Source organism: Notolabrus celidotus, chromosome 11, assembly GCF_009762535.1.
Source record: "Notolabrus celidotus isolate fNotCel1 chromosome 11, fNotCel1.pri, whole genome shotgun sequence".
Taxonomy (NCBI): domain Eukaryota; kingdom Metazoa; phylum Chordata; class Actinopteri; order Labriformes; family Labridae; genus Notolabrus; species Notolabrus celidotus.
The window spans coordinates 7,424,028-7,451,323 of record NC_048282.1 but is presented as its reverse complement, the minus strand read 5'-3'; the positions used below and the strand labels follow the sequence as shown (position 1 = coordinate 7,451,323).

The window sequence follows — 27,296 nt, the reverse complement described above, 5'->3', positions numbered from 1 at the left end:
AAAGAGAGAGAGAGAGAGTGAGAATGAGAGAGAGAAAGAGAGAGTGAGAGGGGGGGGGTAAAACTCAAGTGTGCAGTCTGTAAAACTATCTCCCCTCAAACCATTCCCCATTAATCTTGCCATTATCACAACTGATTAAACACTGATCCAAGTTATCAGGCAATATCTAAGAAGAAAGAATCTCGAGCAGCAGTTATAATCTCAGCCTTGAACCAAGCGAAAACATCTTGATGAAGAGGAGAGAGAGAGCAGCGTGTCATCACTGTTCAGATGTGAAAATTAGTTAAAATAAGGGGAAAAGGATGTTAAAATTAAAAGAAAACATGTCAATCTGCTGATTAATTTGTGCAATCTGAAGATTTGGAGTCTCAGTAATAAGCAACCTGTTCCTGTGGAACGAAGTTTGTGCAGTGTATTGACAGGAGACAGCTGTGGGAGACGAGAGCTGTCTGACACCAGTGGGAAATGTCCAAGCTAATACACATCAGATTTGGAGGGAGTCACACTGGATGCCTTGTTTCCTACAAGATGTGTGTGCTTTGTTTGTGTGTGTGTGTGTGTGTGTGTGGGAGAGACGTGAGCTCACTTGTAGTGAAATTCCACATGTGTGCAGCACATGTTGAGGACATGTGTTTGGGTCCTGGACTGGAACTTAAGTGGTCTGCAGTGATTTGATACACAAACCATTTAAAAAGGAGCCAGACAGAGAGTATAACATCATGCACTCTGAGCTTGCGTGTTTGTGTGTGATTGTAAGAGTACTGATTGTGAAGAAAGTTTGAAAACACACTTGACTGCGTTATTACTGGATTGAAAACACACTGAAAATGCCTCGTAAGACATATTGCTCCTGGTATGGTTTAAAATATATATTTACAGTGATTTGTTTCTTCCAGCTGAGTGGGTCAAGATATAGGTAAACAAAAAGATTGGTCAAAGCTGAAGCAGAAGTCTAGACGTAAGGATAGGGATTTTACATTTTTATTGATATTGATACCAATATTTAGCCTCCTTCATTTGGTAGAAATTTTTTTGACACTGCATCTTTAACAGAACTGGTATTACTGTTATAGATGATTGGCTTATTGACCCGACATTAAACACAACATGTAACCTCGTGTCCCCTTGTTTAGTTATCTAACTAGCTTTTATTCTGCTGATTTTAACATTGCATTCCTATTTTTAACCTCAGACTGTATAAATAATGGACATAGTATCCCTGATGTCACCCATCTGTTCCTGGTGGGAGCCATATTGGTAATGCTGAACTCAACCTGACTTAGTGTGAGGTACAGAGGCGGGCTTTGAGCCTTCTCACAAACAGCTATGTGTTTCCGCCTGTCAATCAAGTCAGTCAAGTTCTAACTTGTAATCTTCATGTCTTCTGAACCGTAGCATTATTAAAAATAGTGCCGATAGAGAAATTAGCTATGTATACCGAAGCTGTTTTTGTACCAGGCTGTAAACATGTTTATTTCTGCTGTAAAGATCGTCTTCTTTAAATGGGTATCTATGTGGTTTCCAGTGTTTCTGCAGCCAGCCTCAAGCGAATCCTCGATGAACTGCAGTTTATAACACTTCCGCATGTGCTTCATATTTTGAGACCAGAGATTGCTGCTTGTTTGTAACTGATGGTACTTGCTACAAAGTTTGGGTGCAGTAACCTCAGCTGCTCTGAGAGGAGGAGGACGGCGAATGTCCTGCAGCAGTTGGTGTCGATGAAGTTTTTCCAACTCAAAGACAGTTGCATTTGAGTTTCATCTAATGCACAGCGATGATGTGATGATGATATCTGAAGCCAGAATTAATAAAACTAACACCAGGCTGTGTAGAAGAAGACGCAAAACTAGCAACGAAAGCTAAAAACTTCTTAGGCATTTTCTTAGAACTGAAAGAAACAATAATAAGAAATCTTTTTCTTACATGCAATCTGACCCGTTTCAGCAAACAGTGGAAAATCCCCCTGCTGGTCATCAGGGAAATTACAGGTTTAAGGCAATTCCACATTGGCTTCAATTTTGAATCTTAAACGTGTTAATCTGTTCAAACATCATGTAAAAAGAATCCAGTAGTAACAATAATAACCTGAGTCATATCTTTCTTTTATAAAACATCTAACAGCTGAGTGTGTTTAAAAAGCACTCCTCCCTCTTTCTTGTTTCTCACACATTTTGCTGCAATAGAGGAAAAGTTTTAGACTAAAATGACTGTTCAGTATTTTTATTTCTTGCAGTGTAACCCCTCACCCTGACCCAGAGTAGAGGTTAGTCATAACATCGCTTTACAGTATATTCAGCAGTTTCCTCAAATTACCAAACTGCGCACACACACACACACACGCACACACACACACACACACACGCACACACATTGTGTTTGCCTTCTCTGACACCAACCCCTCATTATGGAGTTACAGGGTGTGCTAGGGTGCCTGAGACTCCAGTGGAAAAAAAAGCGAGGAGAAGCACACACACACACACACACACACACACACACACACACACACACACACACACACACACACACACACACACACACACACTCACACACACACACACACGCACACACACTCACACGCACACTCACACACACACTCACACTCACACTCACACACACATGCACACACATTGTGTTTGCCTTCTCTGACACCAACCCCTCATTATGGAGTTACAGGGTGTGCTAGGGTGCCTGAGACTCCAGTGGAAAAACAAGCGAGGAGACGCACACACACACACACACACACACACACACACACACACACACACACACACACACACACACACACACACACAAACACACACACACGCACACACACACACAAATGCCTGCCTGTTTGTCTACTGTGGGGAAACGTGACAATTTTCAGGAGCCGACTGTTTTTATTCTTATCACATTGTGAGAAAGTGAAAACTTACTATTCACACTACATAAAACTGTTCAAACAGCCAAATTATAGAGCTATGCACACTGAGACACACACATACAGAAGCTGTTTACACTGAAGTAACACACACCTTTCTTTCTCTCTCTTGAAAAGTAAACATCTAAATTGTTCAAATTGTCATCACTTCTTCATTCTGTTTCTGTTCCTCTCCTTCTCTCTCTTTCCCTCATTATGGAAATGAGCAGGCGGGCAGATGTGCGAGGTTGCTGCAATACTAAACTGTCTGTGTTTGTTCTCTCTCGTGCACACACTCCGAGGTGTATGGCTCAAAATACTGTGGGCGATGTAATGTAATGATGAGTTAAATGCATGCAAAGTGAACAAAACAAAGCGCGCACAAAGCCAGCCTTGGGGGGGAAAATGAATTCCCCTCATTTCACCCAGAGTGCACAACACATCTTCATTGTTTCTCCAAAACAATTTCAGACGGCAAACAGACAGATGCAGCAGACGGATAGATAAAGATAGATGGATCATAATCCTTCCCAATTTAGACGCTCACTACTGTTGCAGCACAGCTGGAGAACAGAGTTTGACCTGAGCATGACATAAAAAGCAGGAAGAAATCGTTCTCACTCCGACCGCCTCGGTTTAAATTAAACAGCTGGTTATCTCTGCAGCTTGAATGATGACCGCTTTAGCCTAAATTAGACTTTTCTATATCCTCAAGTTCTGCTATAAAAATATACGACTACAAACACAACAACTACACATCTGAAAAAGGTTTCATGTCAGAATATAGTATGTAAAGATTCACACACATGTTCTCTCTCTTCATTAAGCATTGGAGGAAAACGCCACCCCCTTCCTTTAACAAGCCCATGAGATCCCCCTATAGCCTTCCTATTAAATTGTCTCATTAGCTTCATTCTTTATAACTAGTTAATTCTGCCATACAGAGCATGGAAGCCCTCCTTCTTTAATGCAAATGCTCTGTCCAAGGAATTCTCTATTCTGTGAGTGCGATGAAATTAAAACCTCAAAGAAAACTACTCTCTGAAAACAGAATCAGCTGATAGAGGATCCAGAGGGACTGTCTACAACTTAGCAGTGGCCCTCTACATAGTGTTTGGTTCAAGAGGTTCATGAAGTCTGTTTCTGTGTACGGATATGAGATAGGTATACAGGTGCATCTATTCAGACTGACGTCAGCGGGCATCACAAAAGCAGGCAGAGAACAATTTTGGAGAAATCACTAGAGACCTGTGTATGAAAACAAACTGAAAGAGTTAACTTAAGTGTGGGCTGAATGTTTGGCAACTGACTGCAGGCTATGTAGTAGGGATGGGCATATCAAGCCACACACACACACAGACCTGTCCCATTAACAGCCCGTTTGTGTGGCAGTCACATTAACCAGCAGCAGGACAAGGTGCACTGACAGCGTCTGTCTCGGTTATGTCTGTGTTTCTGTGATGTGGCGTGGCGTGTATGTTTACATTTTACAGCCATGCTCAGTCTCTGGAAAGACGTGTGCAGCAGTGTGAGATTCAGAGATGGAGAAAATCACTGCGACTATCGCTTATGTTTTCTTCTTCTATTGCTATTTAATGCAGTTAGCATTCTTCTTCTTCTGTTACTTAATGCGGTCAGCAAACAGTTTAAGACGCTCTATAGCCACCGTCTGGCAGGAATACCGTATAACAATCAGACACCAGTAAAAACGATGACAAATTTTACTTTTAAAATGAGAAAATATTCGAAGTAACTCTTCGATTTTTACAAAGTGAATGAATATTTGAATATTTGAAAATCATTGTCCATCCCTATGTAGTCAAACTTGTGGAAGACTTTCATTCGTTTGATTCCCAAATCAAGGTAGGACTTGTAGAGTTCGAAACAGGCCAGTACAGGTGAGTAATATTGGGACACAGATATGTTGGTCAGGTATGTAAAGAGGTCATCAGTAGTGAGAATGTGAATTATCGTGGTAAAATGAGTCTAATTTAAAAATGAAGCTGCCATTCAAACCACATACAGAGCAGCGTGAGCTCATGCAAAGGGTTCAAAGTGTTTGAGTGTCCTTGCTTCATGTAATATTAAAAAATCAATGCCACTCCAGACACCCTTCTCTGATCCCCCAGATCTCATTTTCTCATTTGTGCCTCACATCAGAGACGGCTCTCATCTCAGTGGCTGCTGCGTCCTCACATGATTAAACTCTGGTCCTGAACCAGCTATCCAAAACTCACCCACAACCAGAACTTACACACACACACACACACACTCATTTAATCTACATAAGCACCTGAGGGGCTTGAATAAACACTATTTTACCCTTTGACAGGTGAGTAAACAGTTTAATGTGTCTTTATCTTCCAATGTGCCCCCGGCTGGCTCTGTGTCACACTGTAGCATTTAATAAACTCTGTCCCTTCACTCCCCCAGCCACAATATATACACACTGTGTATTATCTGTGTTTTATTACACTGAGGGGAAAAGCAGAACCCAAGCATTCAAATAATGCCGGTGATTTGCAGTCTTTTTCTATTTGTTTCTCTCTTTGTCTCAATATCTCCTGCCCTCTGTCTCGCTCCCTGCCATCATAAATCTTATTAAAGCTCAGTGAGAGGGCAGTGATCAGCCCCGTCTATGTGTGTGTGAGTGCTTTTATCACCATCTTTAATATGAAAAAAGCAAGCTGGGTGTAAATGGTGTCACTGGCATGCTGCTGGGCCATGTGTCAGTGTGTTAGAGCATTACGCGTATATATAGAACAACACACTCACAGATTCTGCTCGACTCCAGGTCCAGAAATCATATGACGACAACACATGTGGGAAAGTGCTACTCTTCGAGAGTGTGTGTCTGTGTGTGTCTGTGTGTCTGTGTGTGACTGTGTGTGTTTGTGTGTGTTTGTGTGTGTTTGTGTGTGTCTGTGTGTGTGTGTGTGTCTGTGTGTGTGTGTGTGTGTGTGTGTGTGTGTGTGTGTGTGTGTGTGTGTGTGTGTGTGTGTGTGTGTTAACAGGGGTGAGACTTCCTACTCTCTACAGATGGACCCACCATATTAGCAGTGAACTGTCATAGACTCGCTTCCAGAGTGGAAGTTTTCCAGTTCTATACTAAGACTCCGTCTTTGAGGATCCCAACCTGAAATTTGAGAATTTGAGAGAAGTGATGGTTCCATTTCCTTCTCTGTGTGTGTCAGTGTGTGTCAGTGTGTGTCAGTGTGTGTCGGGGTAAGGTTGCAGGTAGGAGGTTCAGTGCAGATAGTTTCGCCCTGTGTATGAGCCTCCAAGGATCCCACACACTCAGCAGGAACACATACTGTACACAAGAACAACAGCCGTACACACACTAACATCCCCACAGCATACACACACGCAGACAAAGATGAAAGTAGATACAAACTGTAAAATCGGATGTTCGGGTTCTGTAATGTGTGGGGAGTGTGAGTGTGTGTGTTTGTGCGCACATCCTGAAGTTCAACTGCAATCTGTAAACAATGTTTCTGGCTGAGTGAAGAAAAACAAGAAGCAAGGGGTGAAATGTTCAAGTCAGAGTAAGAAAGCGTGTGTGCATGCATGTGTGTGTGTGTGTCTGACAGAGCAATGGAGAGCAAGAGAGCACTGAACTGCAGATGCCTGACTGTCCTCAGCAGCCGCTGCTTCTGTAGAAAGCTCAGACGTACAGTATATCTGTGTGAGAACAGTGTGGATGTTGTCAGCACAGAGGAAAACGCTCCAATAACTTTCCTTAATAAGGGAAACACTGACTGTGACTGTGATGCAGGACTCGGATAATGGCAGGATATCACAGTGTAATAATGTTCAGCAACACATTGACACGGCAAGCCACTTATTTTCCTCTAATTAACAACCTGACAATGGAATTTGTCGCACTGGTTACGCTTCCCAGTGTGGTTATTTTCCTGACATCACCACCCAACAATTAAATTAGCGCCTGCCCATCACAGCTCAAACTGGAGCGACAACAGAGCCCCAATTTAAAATAACTCACTGCTGTGTTAATAGGACACAGCTATTCGCTGGTGCCCGATGGCTTCAGTCAACATTCAAAGAACACAAAGATCTTATTTTAAGTTATATTCTGCATGTTAATTGCTTTCGATATTTGACAAAATGCAGAGTGGGGGTGAGCTTTCAGCCCCCACTCTGCATCGCCATGCTCTGCAGCTCGAGCTTTGATAGGCAGAGAGAAACTGCTAATTAGCCTGCATGGATTCATACTGTCAATGGGGTTTTGTTTATCCTGCTAATGCCTTTCTCTCCATTTCATTTCAGAGACTTCACACGCTTGAAATTTGTTCTGATTTCTTTTTATTTTAAATCTCTTGTTCTGCCAGCAAGAAAATAAAATGACTCGTTCAGTCTGGATGAATCCAATGAGAAATTAACCAGGCAAGATAATAGCATGCATCAAAGTAAACTTTCATCCAGTGTGAAGGTATTTTCAGGGGAAACACAAGAACAAAAATCCGTCCCGAAATGTAGAAAATAGATCTGCATGAAATGGACTTTTCATTTAATTCCTCCCCCCGACAGTGATTCTCCAATCACAGCGTTAGTCTGTTTTGAGTGATATTTCTCCTCCTCACAGAGACACAGGGACTCCAACAGAGACACTTTGCTTTTAAAGATTTTATGACTTTTACTTGTACGTATTCCTGAACCAACACACAAAGTACAAGGGGATGATTCAACAGTGTGCTTATCCTTTCTTATGTAAGCTGCTATCGTTAACTTGACTTGCTAACACGCCTATAGATGCAGTCAATCAACTTTGCTTCCAGAAGGTCCTGCATTAAATGTGTAGCTAAGAAAATATTAGAGACCCATTTCCAGGACTTTTTACTTGTGCCTTTTTACTGTATTATAATCCTGTATTTTTTATTATGTTTGTATGTTTGGCTGCTAGCTTGTCAGGACTTAGCTAACTGTGCTGCTGCCTGTCTTCACCAGGACACTCATGGTCACGGTTAACACAAACCTTAAAGCTAGGGTTGGTAGTCACGGAAAACTAGCATGAATTTGTAAGTAGCATTTCCTCAGGACTCCGTCTAATCCCTCCCCCCTCCCCTCGGATCCCCTCCAAAACGATGCCCCCGCTCTCATGCACAAGCGCCGCTGATTCACGACCATGTGATGGTGACTGATTCAAAACCGGTCCTCAGCACATAGTTTGTGTTTTGCACTTCGTCAACTCATGTCTCACTCAGCGGTAAGAAAACACCAAAACATTCTCATAGTGAAAGTTAAAAACACAAACAAACATGAAATGTATGCGCAGGAGGCGGGCAGAACGGCAGGACGGGATTTGATTGGTTTGATAATTTGGCTCCTGATGGCAGGGTTGGGTTGGTGTTTTCCCAGGTTTACTCCGGCTGTAGATAGCAGCTTTTTTTCGCTCTTTTTTAAGAACACATTATGTATTGATTGCCATCGGGACATAAAGATAATTTTAACCAGTATAACAAAAAGTGTATCTAAATCTGACTACCAACCCCAGCTTTAAGCCCCTCACTGGAGCTTTAAATAAAGATAAGTAAAGGGAACTATATATAATATTAATAAGTATGTTTAAATCTGTGTGTAATCACCTGAATATAAAAATAGTTTGGGTTTTGTCAACTTAGAAGGAGCCTTTTATATCTAAATAAGGAGCAGGTTTGGAGGCCACCATCATGCACAGAAATGTCCCATTAAATTAAGGCAAAAATATCCCCCCAAAAAATCTTTAAAAAGTTAGAAACCATCAAACGGTGATATTTCAGAATCAGATCAGAGATCACCGCTCCTGAAACTGAGGCACCTAATACCAACAAATCAGACATGACTACCTGCCTAGCCCGACTGACAGCTCCCAGATCACAGGCATAGATAGCTCAATGTGCTGTCCGTCCACATCAAAGACCTGCTGATCCTTACAAGGTCCTAGGTCCTGAAATAACCTGCAGCAACAACCGGCAGGGGTTGCACCACCACCGAGGGGAGATATCAAAACGAACCTGCATTGCAAACTGCGTTAATAATTACTCCATGACATTGGAAATAAAAAGAAAAAAACATGTAGCACTTAGCACCTTGGGCAAACTCCGCTCTCACCTTCCTTGTTGGTATTTTTGTTTCTCTGGCTCTGGACTGCTGCTTCTAACCTGCCTGGTTAAATCAATACTGGATAAGCAGAGGTGAGGGGAGCCTGAGAAGGAATGCTGTCAGAGATGAGTGGTCAGACGTGGGGGCTGATGGGACTGGCGTGATTTTTTTGCCTTTCACCTCTGCTTATGAAAAGACGCTACTTACCTAGCTTTTCATACACTCACCTACACAAGTGCTGAGTTCTCAGATACAAAAGGAGCAGGCTACCCTGACCGAGGTGAGGTTCATTTTGAACTCTGCGTACTTTCAAAGGGCAACAAACTTTTCTATTGATAAAGTCGAGGCTGCCCCTGTTTGCCCTCCTTCTCTTCTCCCCGCCAGCTTCCACAATAGCGGGCTAACAAGCTGCTCCCTGTTAAAAGCCGGACATGACAACTCTGCTGTGAAATTGTAATCCTTGAGAGGCAATTTTACAGTGTACCTTTGATATCTTGATGCGAGGCTTTCTCAGCCGGCACCCCCGCCCTGGCTAGGAGATGAGGTAGATATTTTGCCTCTGTTGTGCAAAATCTATGATGTGAAATGATTTAATTAAGATAGGCCGAGGAGTCATAATTAATTCTGCCTCTCTCCGAGCCGGGCTTACAGTCAAAAACACAGGGAAAGGCTCCAGTGGAATAAATTACAGGACAGTTTGTGTTTATATATATGTAGGAGTGTGTATGAGTGAATGTGTGTGTCCTCTATCTGAGGTTGTAATTGTGGCCGAGCCCTTAGTAACTGTATTCTCCCCGAGCTGACAAAGAGTTATGTCAGTTCTTTAGGAAGAGGAAGTGTTGTTAGAGTGTAAGTGAGCCCGCCGGCACTTTTTTTCAGGCGTCCCAGATCAAATCACATTTCAGTCCAGGAGTTTATTTTGTGTGACGGTGAGGAGCATCCTCTGGGGAACGCTGTCAGTGACAAACACGAAATTGAAGGATTCACAGCGAATGAGCTCCTGCCAGGCAGGTTTTGCCAGCAACAGTCGCAGAGGACCTCTGAACTCTTTGACGCACTTTCTCCATTACATCTCCTTTTCTCTCCAGTCTCTTGAGCCTTTTGTGGCCAGTGTTTAGTCACCTTTGGTTGTAAAAGGAAGAAATGAAGACTTCCCCAAGGGAGCCATTTACACCTGACTCTTCTTCTCAGCCTGAGGACCTTGAGACAGAACTCAAGCAATAAAATCTTTCTTTTTATTACATTCCAACTAGATTTGGCATTAATCATATGACATAAATACCCCCTTAAGCTATAAATCTCTTATGAAAATGACATGCTTCACATACAGATGAGATATTATCTATGTTACCACTGCGTCCTTCATGTGTCCTTAAACAGAGGACAAACATGTCCTGTTTTCTCTGGATGTGCACGCTGGGGGTAGACACAACTGGGGGCCAAGAGCCTCATTCATCAAGCACTTCTCCGAGTCAACCAAAGTCCAATTCTAATCCCTCAAGCTGCAAACTCTCGCAGCCCGCTAGCTTTGGCCAACGCGCAACAACTGTCTTATTATCAGGAGACGACAGGCAATAATGAGCGTGGCCTGAGCCAAGCAACTGCTGCTTTGAGCTTTCAAAGAAAGAGCCTAATTAAAGGCTGCTTTGTGACTTTTGTCACTGTTTTTGACTGGTGATTATAGGCCGGTCATTGGGGAGTATTCGTCAGCTATTTGCGGGCGGTGCTCACCATAAATATCATCTAAGAGCTTTGCTTGTGTTGTGCCGAACCTGCATTTTCCCTCAGCGAGTCCCATGATTCCCTCGCTCTCATTTGCAGAACAAATTCCTTTACTTTCTGCAGATTCTCCTCGCGCTAATAAGGATGTCTCATCAGATGCAGTTCAGACACAAATTAGGCAGTTTAAATATGCAGACTCCTCCATATCTCGTCCGTGATTTCCTGTAATGAAGTACCGCAGAGCAGACTGTCCTTGACAACTGAGGACAAGTTCAACAGAAGAAGCCCTTTGCTCTTTTGAGCAGATTTGACAAATGGCAGAGCTATATTAGCCGTGTGCTGGTTTAGAGCATCTTCTAAATCACCCCTCCACTAATAATACAACTATGGGTCTCAAAAAAAGTGGCCTACTGTCTAATTTGGGCCAAGCCTAATTGTCCCACTAATCTCCCAGCATTAAATGACCCACAGAAACTGCGTCCCACAGGGCAGGCTTACCCCGCTGATTGGGGGACTGCGCCCTTTGTTTTGCCTGGCATATTAAAACAGCATAGGCTGCTGATGGAAAGCCTACAGAACTATTGGAAATGTAATTAAAGGCCAGCAGCAGCTTTTAAACGTGCCCTCACACAGCAAAAACTTTAATATATGAGAAATGAGTGTCTCAATCGATAAGCAGGGCGTTATTTCTTTTGTAAGGGGAAATTCAATGGGAGACAGGAATGGTCTGCTTCACTGCCTGCATACTGTGTCTCATTTTCACAGCAGAGAGACACATTTTATGGCAATATTTGCTTCAGAAACAGACAAATAGAGACCTCTCTGTGAGATATAATCATTCGTCAAGCAATTCCATCTTTCATTAAAACAAAAATAAATAGCTGTTGTAAGCTGTGCTGGCTACAATTGAATCTCTTGTGTTTGGGGGATATGAGGCACAAAGGAGGAAAAAACAGACATCGCATATGCTCCTCAGGTGTTAGGGTGAGGGGAAGTTGAGAAATGCTCCAATCAAGCTCAATTATTTGTTGAAGCCATTTCACATTGACAGTGAACTGCCTATTGTCCTGACACAGCCTGACAATCACATTCATCATAAACCACCACTAATTTGATACATTTTTTATGCTGACATCTTTCGTAAACCGCTTTTCCAAACAAGCCGGCCTATGGGGCGAGTGATTGAGCAATTATCAGGAACAGATTCGGCAAGCCCCCACTGCGGCCTTTTGTCCCTGGCATCAGCTGGCCGGCTGGGATCATTAGAAACATTTTCTCTGTGTGTTTTCGTCCTCAAAACCTCTGGCTTTGTAGCCTGCTCACAGGCAGGAATATACAACACCTCCAGAACTAGTAGGAGTCCATCCATGGCTGTCTGTCTGCGCAGTAAAAAGACACAACACCAAAGTCTATCAAACACTGTCTCACTGTGCTGCCTTCGATAAATATTCATGATAGCAGCTTGAAAACCAGCTGTTTTCCTCCAATTAAAGCTTGCAGAGATGCACCGTTTTGGAAATAAATTGTTGCTTTTTTTAATTAACAGCTCATGCTACTGGGCTCGACAAACAACCGACACCACGCAGCAGCCATACAAGAGATTTATATGTGTAGGACGTGATGACAACATGTGAATAATAAGGTGAGATACACCTCTGGTCTACAGACTGCAGGGCTCCTGCCAGTGTATTGCAAACACAACTGCCTGCAAGGCATAGGTTTACCCACCATCAGCCCCAAGCATCTGGGATATAAATAAATGTATTTTTGGAAAAGTTGGAGATTGAGCGAGGCAACATGTTTGGAAACATAGATATGAGATGGGGAAGCTCAGGAGGAGCAACTTTAGATTAAAAATGAATGCTAACAAAAAAAGATGGAGGTTGTTTAACCACTCGTGATGATTTGATACGTCCAACCATCAGACCTAACGTTCTCTAACAACAGTGACTTGTTAGCTATTTAACCCCACAGATTTGGGACATTTAAGGATTATGCTTAGAGAAGCAAAAAAAATAGATCAAACTAAATCTGTGTTAAAGCTTTTAAAAACCCAAACAAATGTATTTGTAATATAAAATCAACAGTAATGTTATCACAACAGGTGATCTGTGCGTGAGCGTGGCTTGTTCCTGATGTAGCGTTTCACAACAATCTAAACTAAGATAGACCAGCTGCATATAACTTTAAAAACAGCCGTATGAGAGGGCTCATATTTAAAATGAGATGTTTCACTTCAATCAATACATTAGCAGGAGGGATGTACTGAATGACCCCTCTCTCACTCTTTCTCCCTTCATCTCTCTCTCTCTCAGATCACCTGCAGAGCATGTGTCAGGCGCAGCAGGTTATCAGACACCAGGGGCAGCGAGTAATGAGAGATTGTCCAGATTATTGATCGTGGATGGCGATCTTATACAGATAAAAAAGAGAAAAATGTAAAAATGATCGGCTGAAAATATACTCGAGTGCCCACCAAGGTATCAGCTCTGATGGAAACACTGAGTGGTGGATATGACCATACAGTTTACAGAATCAACCCCATAAGAAATCATTAACCCTGTTTATTTCTGTCAAAGTTTCCCATTAACTATCATGTATACATGCAGTTAAACACAGTAGTCTGACCTTTCTGTTGTTCCTGCTTTGCTAACATCTTTGTTAATCAAAAGTCTACTAGACAGAATCTTACCTCTAGTCAGACTACATTCAATCCAATTCAACTCTTCAGCACCACAAAAATCAAATGAACAAGTTAACTTTAATACTTTTAATCACAGACACTGATTAAAAGTTTGAGAATGATTTTTTGACTCACACTAATGTTCATTTAAAAATAGTGCCTTCCCTGCCTTAATGTCTCACAGTAACTGCCATTAGTTTAGTTTAATCTCTTTCCACTTTCATCTGGTCTCCACAAATGTAAACCCCAAAAACCCCAAACCCCTCTCTACCCTGCCAAACTGATATACAAAGTATTTGTCTCATGTAACCAATCTTAGTACCTCTGTGCAGGTTACTTGTGCACCTACTGTAAACCAACATGGTGATTCATCCCATACAGAGCGTCCTTGCTGCTGTCAGTCTGTCACCTCGTTTGAGCAAAGACTCTCAGGTAAAGTAGCAAGCCCAGGAAAGTCAGGGTTATTATCCTATTAGACCCTATCAGACGGATGTGAATGCGGCTGTGGTTACAGATATTGAACATCAGCCCAACTAGCAGTGTGGAGCAGATCAAATCAAGTCATCAAAAGATCCTTCTCACATCAAAGCCCTGAGCAGACCTGGGCCACGTGTCTGCAATACCAACAGTGTCGAAACAAAAAGCAGAGCAGCCAAATGTGGCTCAGCGCACACAGACGGCTGCCCACTTCAAAGGCAGGGATCTGCTGTCCAAGGTCATTAAAAGCAGGTACATCCACAGAACACCAGCGGTCAACGGAGGCAAGCAGAGTAGAAACCACAGAGGACTTACCATCAAGAGGCTGCGCCGGTGTGAAGTGAGGAGGTTTGTCTGAAAGAGATAAAAGAAAGAGAAATGGGTTTTTAGTTTTGGGGGGATTCAGACCTCCCAGGGGTAAAAGGACAGGTAATTGAGTTGCTATGAAAAAAAACGTAAAGACATTCTGTCCACAGGCATTGCTTTTCAATCTAACACCTTTTGATGCAATGACTGGGCCCTGCAGGAGCCCAGCTGAGCTAATCGACAGGAGAACATGTTAGCATGGCTGTAACATCATTGTTTTGAGATTCATTGTTTTCACGGTCATCCCAAACCACACTGCACAACCTTACATGAGGATTGAAAACAGGGGAAGTGGTCTTTGTTTTGTTTTGGGCTATAAAGTGTGAGATAGGATTTAAGATTTCACAACCCTGACTTCACACCACTGAAAGCTTTACCCAGTCCCCTCCCCCCGTCCTCCAACAACCACATGCAGAAGAAATCAGGATTTTTCTTCCTCGCAATATATCAAATGACATCATGCTAGTCTCCAGGTCGACACCCAGCAGACCATGATATAATGCGTGTTGGCCTGTGGGAACCATAAAGCAGAACCTGTAGTTTCAAATGACTGAGTATGGATTAACACTCAGGGGGAAACTCTCATGCAACCTGAGTTCTTCACAGACCTGACACCTTGACGGTTGGAAATTAGGTCATTCTTCACAAAGCAATGTAAATAGATCAGTGAGAGCTGATGTAATGGAAGTAGATGAAGAACATGTTTAGCAGGGAAACAGGGATTATTGTTGTAATAAAAAGACAGGCAGGCAAAAACAGAATCTGAGCTAATCTGACTGACATTCATTTCCACTTTTGATTAATCTGATGATTGTTTTTGAGGACCACAAGTTGCCAAAAAATACTGAAAAAGCAATTTCCCAAAGCCTTGGGGGACGTCTTAAGATTGCTTGCATTGTCCAACAAACAGTTGGAAACAAAAATATTTAATTTAAACTAGGCAGAGAGACAGCGAACCCTCACGATTGACAAGCTGGAGCTGGAATATGTTGTTATTTATTTGCTTCTGCTGATCCCTCTATTCATATTCTGCTAGATTAAGGTTCTGTTGGTTGACTGATTAATTAAACAACTAATCATTTCAGCACTCAGCAGAAACATGAAGTGGGATATCTGCCTGTTGGTTAGCTTGGCAATTATGCAAATACCAGGCAGACACAATAGTGGTGGCACACAATGATGCAAAGCTTTAAACAAAGAGAGAAGATAGTCATTTGCTCGGAAAAGTACCAAACCCAAATCTTGCAGGAGTGCATTTTATGTGAAAAAAGTAGATGAAAAATCGTGCAGTGTAGACCTGCTCTGTATGTTGAAGTCATGAGTTTGTTTTGCAGTTTGTTGTTATTTTTCTGCATGAAGCAGAATAAGCTGCTATGTGTGTAAGTGTGATAGAAGCAGACTTCTATTTTGTAAGGGATTGCTTGGCATTTCATTTCAGCTTTTTAAAAAGTTCTTTAATCTTTGTAGATGTATTGAACAGGTGTTTTTGTAACAGGCATGTGATTGACCAGACAAAAAGGAAAAAAAAAAAACATAATTAAGAGTCATACTTTGATATGTTACATATTGACATATTGACATATTCTGTCAGGCACAGTACATGCTTCGAAGAGAGGATTTTCTTGATCTTTTGATTTTTAATCTTGATTTTGATAAACTGGAGGCTTGCAAGACAGTTTCAGGGATGCATGGCGTACCTGTAACCATGACTCAAAGAGAGAGAGAGAGAGAGAGAGAGAGAGGAGTTGCTAAGTAGGGATGTGCAAAATATTAGTTTACTTTGTAAAAATCGAGTTACTTTGAATATTTTCTCATTTTAGAAGTAAAATTTTTCATCGTTTTTTCCGGTGCCTGGTTGTTATACAGTATTCCCATTAGATGGGGGCTACAGAGCGTCTTAAAGCTGTTTGCTAACCACATTAACAAAAGAAGAAGAATGCTTCCTGCATTAAACAGCAAAAAAAGAAGAAGAAAGCATTCACTAAAGTCGCTGTGATTTTCCCCTTTTCTTAATCTCACACTTCTCCATGTATTTCCAGAGACTGAGCATGGCTGTAAAATGTAAACATACACGTCACGCTGCGTCACAGAAACACCAATGTGAAGCTTGAGACAGACGCTGTCAGTGCCCGCTACTAGTAGTAGTCTGTGTGTGTGTGTGTGTGTGTGTGTGTGTGTGTGTGTGTGTGTGTGTGTGTGTGTGTGTGTGTGTGTGTGTGTGTGTGTGTGTGTGTGTGTGTGTGTTGGGGGGGTATTTCAATAATTGTCGAATAGATGCCAATGATTATCAAATAGTATTTTGGCTTGAAATGCCCATCCCTAGTGCTAAGCTAATCACTTTAAGTGACTGCAACCCTGTAAAAACTGTTAAATAGCTCAGATGGGGGCACCACTTTGCCTAGTGGTTTAATTGCAGGCACTGTGTACAGAAGCTGTAGTGTGTTTCAAACTGAACAGAGTCAGACCCTTTACACTTGACTTAATGCTCCTATTTCTTTAAAAATAAATAGATACATAAAAACAGTCACCATGAAGACTACTCTCATCAAAGAACCAAACCACAGTCATGATTACAAATGATTTACTAGACCATTTTACAAAATGGACTTCGCCTTACACACATAGCAGCTTATTCAAACACCATGACGTTATACTGGCCACAGTGCACCAGGGCACTGGAGGACCGAGCACGACCCAACCAAACCACCATCTGCGCTTTTGCAGTCAACTTGGCTGTCTGACTCACTAAGCAGAACCCCAGTGAGTTGTCAGAGCTGCCTGTGCTGAGCAAACACACCAACACACACATGCTCAGAACCGATGTGCACTAGGCCAGCCATCTCTCCAATGTCTCTGAGCTGGGAGGGATAATGAGGAAGATAAAACACATCACATCAATTACCCGACTAACTCTTTTTTTTTTTCTTTCTGAGGGCCTCCAACAACCACATCGCTAAAGCCTTCCTCAGGACTCCTGCGTTACCCGTCAGCATCCCAAGACACAGCTGAGTTTTAAATTTAGGCTCACTTAAAATTGCTTGTCAACAGCCGAGGCTTCGGGGGAAGAAAGAGGGAGAGAGAGGGAGCGTGAGAGAGAGAAAAATGAGAAGAGGGGAGAGAAGAGGCGAGGCTGGTGCTAGAGGTGAATAATGAAGTGTCTGGTGAAGCTGTTTCCCAGTCAGTCACGATGGTAGCTGATTTCCATCTGAGGGGGGGGGGTTCAAAAAAAAAAAAGGCATAGAAAAGGAGAGGAGCCAAAATTGGCATGGGGAAAATATTGTAGTTCCGTTTAGAGAGCATGTAGAAAAAGAAGTCCACACAGGCTGAATCCCCTACCTCCATTTATAAGCATGTCTGAACAAACACAAACACAGATACAGTCTATTATCAAATCAAGGCAAATCTGAAAGAGCCTGACAGAGAGGGTGCCGCACAGAGTGAGCCGAGACGCCGGGAGAAGCTAAATGATTTCTTCACATTTCCATAACGATGGGACAAGATAAGGTCTCTCCATAAACATATCAGCTCTTCCCATCTCACTTTGCACCTGGCAAAAACCAGTGCGATTTCATGTCTCTGTGTGAATGTCACAACACGGCCATCTTTCACGCAATATCTTCAGCGGATCAATACACGTCTGACTGTGACATTTGGCCATGTACAGAAAGAGCTTTGAGAGTGTATGTGTGTCACCTCCTCCTATGCTGTGGTTAATGTATCCTCGTACAGAATGATAAAGCAAGTGTGTGTCTGTGTGTTGTGTTGGCAGGCGGTGGGGGTTACAAACTGTGTATGTGTGTGCATGCATGTATGTGTGGGAATGCTTCATCCCATATGGTGACAATAGAAATTGCGAATCCGAGGTTGCACAAGTCCTCTAACACCCATCCTCCCACTATGTCGAAGCACACACACAGACACACATGAAGACACACACAAACACGTCACCGCAAGCAGCACTATCACTATCCCATCCAGCTGTCCTTGTGGCCACATGGCGAGGGCTCTTGGCAGCATAATAGAGCCTCCTTCTCACTTCATCAATTTCTCCAGTGCACATTTCTTTTCACTCGGCCATCTGAGAGGTGAAGATTGGCCCACTTTAACTGAGTTTGTATTAAATCTAATAGAATCTGTCTGGCTGGAATTGATTGGGTAACAAGGTGAGGTTACAAATGAACCATCCTCCGCCTGGTCGCCTACATCTCCCAATTAGCATGACGAGGAATGACTGACAAATATGATAGAGAGACACAAACCAAGAGAAGAAGTAGAGAGCTGTTCTGACACATGCAAACTGGTTCATGTAATGCAGTCGCAGGCTCAGAGCTACAGGACTTTGTCTTCTACATGCCTGAAATGTCAACAGAGTGATAACAGACTAAGAGGAGTCAGGGGAAATGGAAAAATAACCATGTCAGAGTATTTACAAAGCCTCTGCACAAATTCCATTTCCACCCCAATTTGGCAGCATAAAAATGACTGTTAGGACTGTGTTTATTCACTTAATTTCCCACTTATTACAACACCCTCCTAAGAGATTATGTGGCACAAATCTTGCAAAGCCCACTTAGCAGAATTAAGAGGAATGTCACCTTTAACACAGACTAAACTGGCAAGGCACTCAGAAATAGACTTTTCGGAGTCTCTGAGCGTGTGAGGAGAATAAATAAGTCAGAGCTGAAACAGACAGGCTCATTCTAGAGGGCAACACCTGAAGGTGAGCTGCTGGTGATGTAGAAGCAGGATGAAAATTGTTCCAAAGTGACAGGTGAATGTCGATTTCATTCATGTTGTGGAGGCAAATAATTGGCCCTTTAGGGCTAAATGTGTCACGCACAGGGCTGAATATCCCATCTCAATAAGCAGCATCCAAATCAAACTGTTTGGCACAGAAACTAACACATTAGACAAAAACCTTTTCCACCAACCATGTGCTTTGACAGAAACAAGCCTCTCTTGTCACAACTACACTCAGGAAAGTCTTTGTCTGAGGTTATGCTGTGATGCCCACCAGCAGAACTGTCACCAGTAACAAAAGCTCACAAACATTTGTTCTGCCTTCTAATGAGCCACTTTCAATACAATGTGGCACAAAAATAATGCTGTGGGAGCGGACGACGGGAGGGGTCGGGGCTTTCAAGGCCAAAAGACACATTTTCATCCTCCAAAGACATTTAATCCCCATTTAATACTTCATCCCACAGTTCAAAGTAAATGCCAAGTCTTTGGAGACGAAATATGATGCAATTTTGCAAGACTGCAGACACAGAGTCAAGGAAAGGGGGGCTGGTACTTTACTTGTTCTGATGTCCCTACTTAAAGTGCAGATAAGGCTGTCATAAGAGGAAAAGTCAGCTGAGTTTGGAGGGAGTTTTTTTTGTTTCACAAGGTTACTCAATGAAAAAGCTATTTTTAAAGAAGGACTCAAAACAATGTTTTCCATTAATTCCTGCCTCACAGGGTGGTCCAGTTCTTAAAGGTTTTTTGGGTTAGTGGCATGTTTTCATTTGGTGACCGATACATGAGGAGACACGTGTTGTGTTAAACAAGAGAATACATAAAGTTGTACAAGAGGAAACTTTTTTCACGTACAGTTGTTAAGGAACAGGAGCACGGCGAAGCCAAGTGTAGACGTCGCCAGCAGGATCAGACAGATGTTGCACGGGATCATGAAGTAGCGCACCACCAGAGACACCTTGTGCTGGTACCTGCGATCCTGCTCCTGTGGTGTTGGCGAGGGATAGTGGCACCCGCTCATGCTCCACTCCAACGACCCCCTCCCCTCCACTGTGGAGGAGATGATGGGCCGCGGAGGGCGGCGAGCGGAGCCTAAAGACCCGTTGGAAAAAATGGTGGCGGTGGGGTGAGGACAGAGGATGAAGATGAAGATAAAATAAATGGCAAAAAAGGATGCGTGATGGGACGGACTTTCAGCTGTGGTTCCAGTCGTACACCGTGCCGGGGACCCGGTGACTTTTTCTTTCAGAAAATCGCAGCAGGACGCTTTCAGTGGTTTCCAAGCAACACATTTTTTGAGATAATAACATCCATTTGGTGAAAGAGGACAGCCAGGGGGACAGGGATGTTGGACTCCTACAGCCCCCCACCTGTCCACACAACCTCCATTCTGCTATGCCCACTGGGAAAAAGACAAACTAATGGGCTTTCAATGTACAAGTATGTGTGTGCTGTGAAGCGCTTTATACTTACAGTACCAGCATGTGTGTGGATTTAAGTGGGTGGTGCTAATGTGTTTGTTAATGGGTGTTGGTGAGCTTTTTGCATGTATCTGTGTAAAATGTGCTTAAGCCAGAAATGAGTGCATTAGGATGTGGGTGTTTTGGACAGTCAGATATCCACACAGAAACTTCCAGGCAGAGCGACAGTAAATCCACAACAAGAGTGATCTCCTTCCGTGCAAGTGACCCTGGCGGGTAATTAGATGGATGTGGAGGGGGTGCAGGGATGCAGGCTCCCAGAAAACCCCCCCTCCTACTTGTCAAAAGCCTCTATAAACCAAGCCAAGGTCTGGTGCTCACCAACAACACGTGTTACAAGTATTTCCCAAGAGGGTTGAGCCGAGCATCTTTTTTAGCCTCCCTGTAGCTTTTGCCTTTAGGTCAGCAGGGATCAGCTGCCTTCCTGAGCAATGATTTACCCGACGTGCCACTAACTCAACACAACGGCTTCTTTGTATCCACTGGACTGGCTCTTTTGGTTTATGGTTTGGGAACTGCTGTCACAGCAAAGAGACATACGACCACGGCACGCAAGATCCCTCCAAACCCGACACCGTCACTGGAGCAACTTGTATCTGCTGTAGCGTGATTAGCCTGATGGCTGGAAGGCAGCTGGCTGCCCCTCACTAAACCATATGCTCCCGGGTACGTAGAGAAGGTTTGATTTTCCTCCCCTTCTTCCCCGCGTGCCTGCCACTCCTCCTCGGTTCAATAACCTTTATTCCAAGCCGGTGTCATGGAGTGGGTAAGCATCTGCCCCCCACCCTGCTGGTGCGCCGGGGCTGAAAGCAGGTCAGAAGAAGTGTCTGAGAGGGGGGAAAAGTTAGAGACAGGAACGTTTGCGATCCCTAGTCGACCTGTCAGTTCACAGGCGTCTTCTCTTCCCAAGCAGCTACAAATGAGCCAGAAAACACAGAGGCAAAAAGAATAAACTCGTGGAGAGGAAAGGAGAGAAGCCTGTGGGTGATCACAAATCAACCGAGAAGCTCGAGGCGGAGATTTGTTGGGCTTTCATCCCTCGTGTCAGCACCCTAACAGAGAACCCCAACCACGTAATGAGAGGAAAAGGTTCTCATCGCCTCCTGATCCTCGTAAGACGTTGGGTCGATTTCAACTCTTCTATTTTTATCTTTCAGGAAAGAACTTGTCCAGTTTTTGCTGTTTTTCTCTGAATTGTCTTCCTCACGCTTCTTCTTGCATCCAGTCCCTTTTCCTCCACGTTGCTGTAGTCCAGGAGTGCTCCCGGTTTCCTGGTTGCAAGGATTTATGCACCAGCTCTTCCTCTGTGGGGATCCAATATTCACTGGCGGCCAAAACAACAAATTCGACTCCGGGTATTCATAGCGCGCTTAATCCCCAGGCAGCAGGTAGTGGTCCCAGTGTCAGCGCACTCAGTCAGCCAGCTGTATCAGGGCTGGAGCGAGTCAGTGAGAGAAGTCATCGGACAGACAGGGTATACAGAGAGACAGAGAGGGGGGAGATAGAGGGGAAGTAAATAGGAATGAGGACCAGTGCCGGCTGAAGGAAAAACAGCTCCTGACACTTGGTTCTTTTTGGAGAAAACAACAGCGGTGTGTCGCTGGTTTCCCAAACACTCTCCTCCTGAGCGCTCTTCTCTCAGCCCTCAGCCAGCGGAACGGATGAGCGCATAATGAGAGAGCGAGCGAGATAGTGCAAGAGAGAGAGAAAGAGAGAGAGAGGAGGGGGGAGTGGTTGAGGGGCCGTCTTTAACAAAGACAGAGGGGAGGAGGGGTGGGAGTTGGGTGAGGGAACAGGAAAAAAGGAAAACGAGCGAGAATAAAGGCTTTGGGGAATAGTACTCGAGTCCTGTCATAGCAGAGAGGGGGGGCAGCAACAGTGCAGTAACAAAACAAAAGAGGGCCACAGTCTTGGGAGATGTCAACCAACTCCTCCATTTGTTTAAAGTCTAATCAAAAGAAAGTCTCTTCCACAAGAGCTGGAGAATTTCCACAAAGATTTAATGAGGCAAACTTAGAGAAAACAGGCCCAGGGAGGGAGCGAGAAAGAAAAACTTAAATACATAGAAGTCAATCACGTATCGAGTCTCTCCAAACAGCCTAACCCACTTGTTCTGACCGATGTGCGCAGTCAGTGCTGAAATAAGCCCTAGAAACTCTGCATTCGTTCCACGCTAACAAGCCAATATGCAATTAATTAACAATCCCATTTGGATGTTTTTTTTCTGACTCACTTTCATGGCAACTACAACTAGGTTTCTTTTTCCCCTCGTGTTAAATAATGTGGCAAAATGAAATAATCGGCACATCTGGCAGATCATCTGAGGCGGAATCGTTTGCATCCATTACATCGCATGTAATTTGTTTCAAAGCAGTGCATTATTGCTCCTCTAATGTGATAATGAGGTCACAATAGAGGGGTGTTTAGGCTGTGTTTTAGCAGGACCCTGCATCAATATCTACTTTGAACAAACTCAGTGGCACCAGGCAGCAGATGCACGGCAGTATCAATCATCAATTATTTATGTTTTCTTCACTCGCTCTATCTGTGTCTGTATCTCAGCCGTTCATCCCCCCACTTTGCTCTTCACACAAGGGTGTGCACGAGCGTACACACAGCGACTTAATGCATCCACAGAGGAGTTGCATGGATGCACACACAATTGCCTCTTCTAGAAACTAGCACATGCACACTGCAAAATGGCTCCTTCTTTCTTCTGTCTGTCTGTTATTCAGCCTTTAATCTTATACAACTTGGATGCACACTTAGACGACAGTTCACACACACACACACACACACACACACACACACACACACGCACACGCACACGCACACGCAAACACACAGGTAAGTGATCTTACTGGTCCCAAAGTCATTTATTTCTTTGACAGTGTTCATTCCCAGGCCTTAGCTGAGCTCTGTGAGGGGGAGACTCTAATACGAGGGGAGCCGGGGTTCAGTCTGCCTGCTGAGGGTCAAGAGTTCACCCCCACATCATCAGCAACACAACCCACCCAGAGGTTTCTCCCCCTTTCTGCTCTTTGGAGACACATTACCCCAGACATCAGCTCTCGCATTGCATAACAAAACCCTGATTGATGGACTGACTGCAAAGAAAAAGGAAACAGCTGCTGTCGTCTTCGCTGCCTCTCTTTTTCTTTCCTTTTCACTTTAAACCATAACTGTGTCTTTCTCAACACATTCATTGTCTCAACTTGAGGGAAACGGGGGTGCAGCAAGGGGTTAAAACAATCTCAGTAAAGAAATGCATGACACAGTGACATCACATCTTGTGACCATGAATAAGAATACTAAACTCTGCCAGCAGAGGGAGGTAGGGAGTCAGTCCGGCGCTCCGCTCTGCCACCATGCACGACCCAAATAAGATCTTCCATCTACATCAAAGCTGAGCTGCTTTGATCCATTTTTAATAGCACAAGTATCTCACAAGGTTAACATCTCTCTCTGAAGGCTTTGAAATGGCAATTTCCATTAAGGAGCCAAAGGGGCTGCTCTCCTGTTTAATGGTCTGGCAGGAGTAAAAGTTGATCTGCATGTGTGTGTGCTGTTCTTATGCAGAGGGTACCAGATTTGCCTCATTTAATATCTGATTGACAGTGATGCTTCAATCAGAGAGTGTGTGAATGTGTTTGTGTGTGCAACTCAGTGCACATCCTGGTCTTCTGCCTGGTTGGCAATGATGTAATGAGATGAGGAAAAAAAAGGAGTAGCCGCTGCTGAATGACAATGACAATACTTCCTCTGGAAGGCGTGAATGGGTTTTTGTCACCGCTGTGATTTACTTTTAAAAAGAAAATCAACATGATGGATAGAAATGAGACACCTCTTCGTCAGTGCTTCTCACATTTTTATCATCTGCAGACATTTCAGGGTCAGATGATTGAAGGTAATATACTTGCAAATTTGGAATAAATGCGAGTGCATGATCAGAATTGTTTTATATCTAAAGGCTCTTTATCTATGTCAGGTGAGAGATAGAGAGAGCAGGAAATGTCCATGTGGACATTTAAAGAGGAATCTTGTATTAAACATGGGCTCTACTTTTACACATTTGGAGCCTTTATGACCAACAAGTATAAAGATAAAGTTTTGGGAATGCTCCGAAATAGCTTCACCTGGACTCTGCAAAACAGGCTGTCAAGTATGCAATGTTGAGTTTTGGAGCAAGTTCTTAAAGTCCTTATGCAATTACATTATTTTTACACATGATCCCATATTTCACATCATCTTGGTGTGAGCTGCTTTTCATAATATGACACCATGTCACTCCATCCTTTAAGTCTCACTTTAACGTTAAATGTACAGCATACTGCGCCCCTAAACTGTCAGATGTACTCTGATCAATCAAAACATTATGACCACTGACAGGTGAAAGAAATAATATTTATTATCTCTTAACAATGGCACCCATCAGAGGTTGAGCATCTCCAAAACTGCAGCTAAACTTTGAGGTATCTGCAGTGGTCAGCACCTAACAAAAGTGGACACCAAGGAAGCAAAAAAGGTAAACTGGTGATAAGTTTGTAAGCAGCAAAGGCTCACTTATGCACACAGAGAGCAAAGTCTAGTCCAACAGCAGAGCTACAGGTGCTCAAACTGCCAAAAAGGTTAACGCTGGGTGTGATAATCAGGTGTCAGAACACAGAGTGCATCATAGTTTGCTGCATACAGAGCTGATTAGCTACAGACTAGTCAGGATGTCCAAACTGACCCCTGTCCACTACCAAAAGAGATAACTAAAAATCCAGTAACTATACCTCAAAGAATGCACAACTCAAAAAGTTCATTTGTGTAATATGGTTCAGATTTTAGCTTGGATCCACTCAAACACAAAAACTGCAGGGAAAAAAAAGTGTGACTTCTTATCTGTTTTTCCAGTATTCATGTCTTATAGAACACACAGTATAATCACACTACATCGACAGCCCAGCAAAACCCATTAAAAATCTGCAGAACTTTTTCCTCCGGGCAACAAACAAACCCAAATATCAAATTTGCTTCAAACCATTTTAACTGTGGTGCTGATTCACCGACATGGCAAAGGTGACAAAGCACCTAAGGGACGCCACTCTTAAAAAACTACTTTTTCTGTTTCAGAGCTGATCAAATGAATAAATAAGTGAGTCATTAAACCTGTTTTTATTACATAACACATTTCTTTTAATGGCTCTTTGTCTGTCTTTTGGGTATAATACACTTTGAAGTTCACCTACACTGAACAGTCCTGGATCATGAAAGAAGTCTTTTAGCTGAATCTTTCATCAAATCATCTGTTTTTGGGTAAACTGTGAGTAAAGATCTGAGGCTAACTGGAACAACAGCAGCTTTGTACATTAGAGTGTGGGAGAAAAAACACAGCAGATGAATATACCAACATCCCATTAGAGTGGGATTCTGTCCATTTTTCAAAAGCAGGAGCTATCAAAAGCGAAGCTGTTGCCTTCACTAATGGCATTGGAGATCATCCTTTCCTGCTGTCCATTCTAGATGAGGGTTTTAATGATGTTGATGGAAAAAAAGTCAGTCAGAAAATTTAGAATGGATTTGGTAATTGCCTGCACTAAAGCATGTCTACTGGCCCACTCAACAATTCATATGAGATTCATTTCCAACTTAATTCACAGAGTATTTGTCATGTGGACATTTATTTTGTTGCTTGCATATGCACGGTTGAATATTAAGTCTGCAGTTACTTCAGCATGGAAGATTCAAAGCACAGCCAGGTGCTGTTTACAGTAATTTCCTAGTATGCATTTGTTTTGCCCTGTTGCCCTGTGTTACATTAGCGGAGTGACATGTCTTTAAAGGTATCTAATTCCACGGTGAACTATGTACTCAAGGCCACAGATTGTGCTTTCAGAGGCATGAGGTGGACATCAGAAGGCCATGTTGAATTCTTCATGTGCATCGAGCCGTGCTGCCGGACCGGGGGGGGGGGGGGGGCGCAGACTCCTCACCTCACCCAGCAGGCTACACCGTCAGGAAACTAGCAGGTGGGCCAATTGTCTCGCTACGGTATTAACTCCAATCATCATAAGTCAGACTTCACTCCTACGTCCAACAGATTCCCAGACTTCCCTGTCATCAGGTCTCCCCACTGAGCGGCACTTTATCTAGCAAAGACATGACCAGGGCCTCTTGCAGCTGTGCGTATCTAACAACCTTAACCTCTGCTGAAAACAGCTCAGGGAAAGAGAGCAGCAGATACAAGGACAAATAACCAGAAGGGACAATGCTTCTCCAACTTGAGTTATCATGACAACCGAGCATCAATACTACAACAAGACCTACATACAAATATTCAATACTTGTTCAAAACTCGTTTCACACTCTGCAAACTGCAGCTGCAGACCACAGCTTCAAACAAGCCACAAATGAAAAGGAAAGTAGTCATCAAAAGCCTTAGGGGGCCAGCACTAGCTATCCAGAGCTGAAATTGTGCTTGTCATAAACCCTTTTGAGATGCTGCTGGGGCGCCGTTACGAAGCTCCACCATCAACACCCCTTTGTACTTTTACATTGAACCACGCTACAGTGTAATATCAGTGTTCCTATGTGTGTGATTTTTACATTGCGTTTTGGCATTGTGGATGCATGAGAGGAACAATGTGTGAACTAACAGCAGGAGCATCACACACACACACACACACACACACACACACACACACACACACACACACACACACACACACACACACACAGAGAGAGAGAGAGAGAGAGAGAGAGAGAGAGAGAGAGAGGTAGAGAGAGAGAGAGGAGAGAGAGAGAGAGGAGAGAGAGAGAGAAACACACACAGAAACACACA

General features: G+C 43.3%; 1 protein-coding gene across 4 annotated transcripts in view; it reads right to left on the bottom strand.

Annotated features, from left to right (window-relative positions):
* The window catches only part of agrn (agrin), a 349,201-nt gene that overhangs the window by 196,535 nt on the left and 125,370 nt on the right, over positions 1–27,296 (bottom strand). For all 4 annotated transcript variants that reach the window (XM_034695805.1, XM_034695804.1, XM_034695803.1 and 1 more), the window contains one exon: positions 14,199–14,237. In XM_034695805.1, the coding sequence (XP_034551696.1) occupies positions 14,199–14,237 (39 nt within the window). The remainder of the gene's footprint in view (positions 1–14,198; positions 14,238–27,296) is intronic.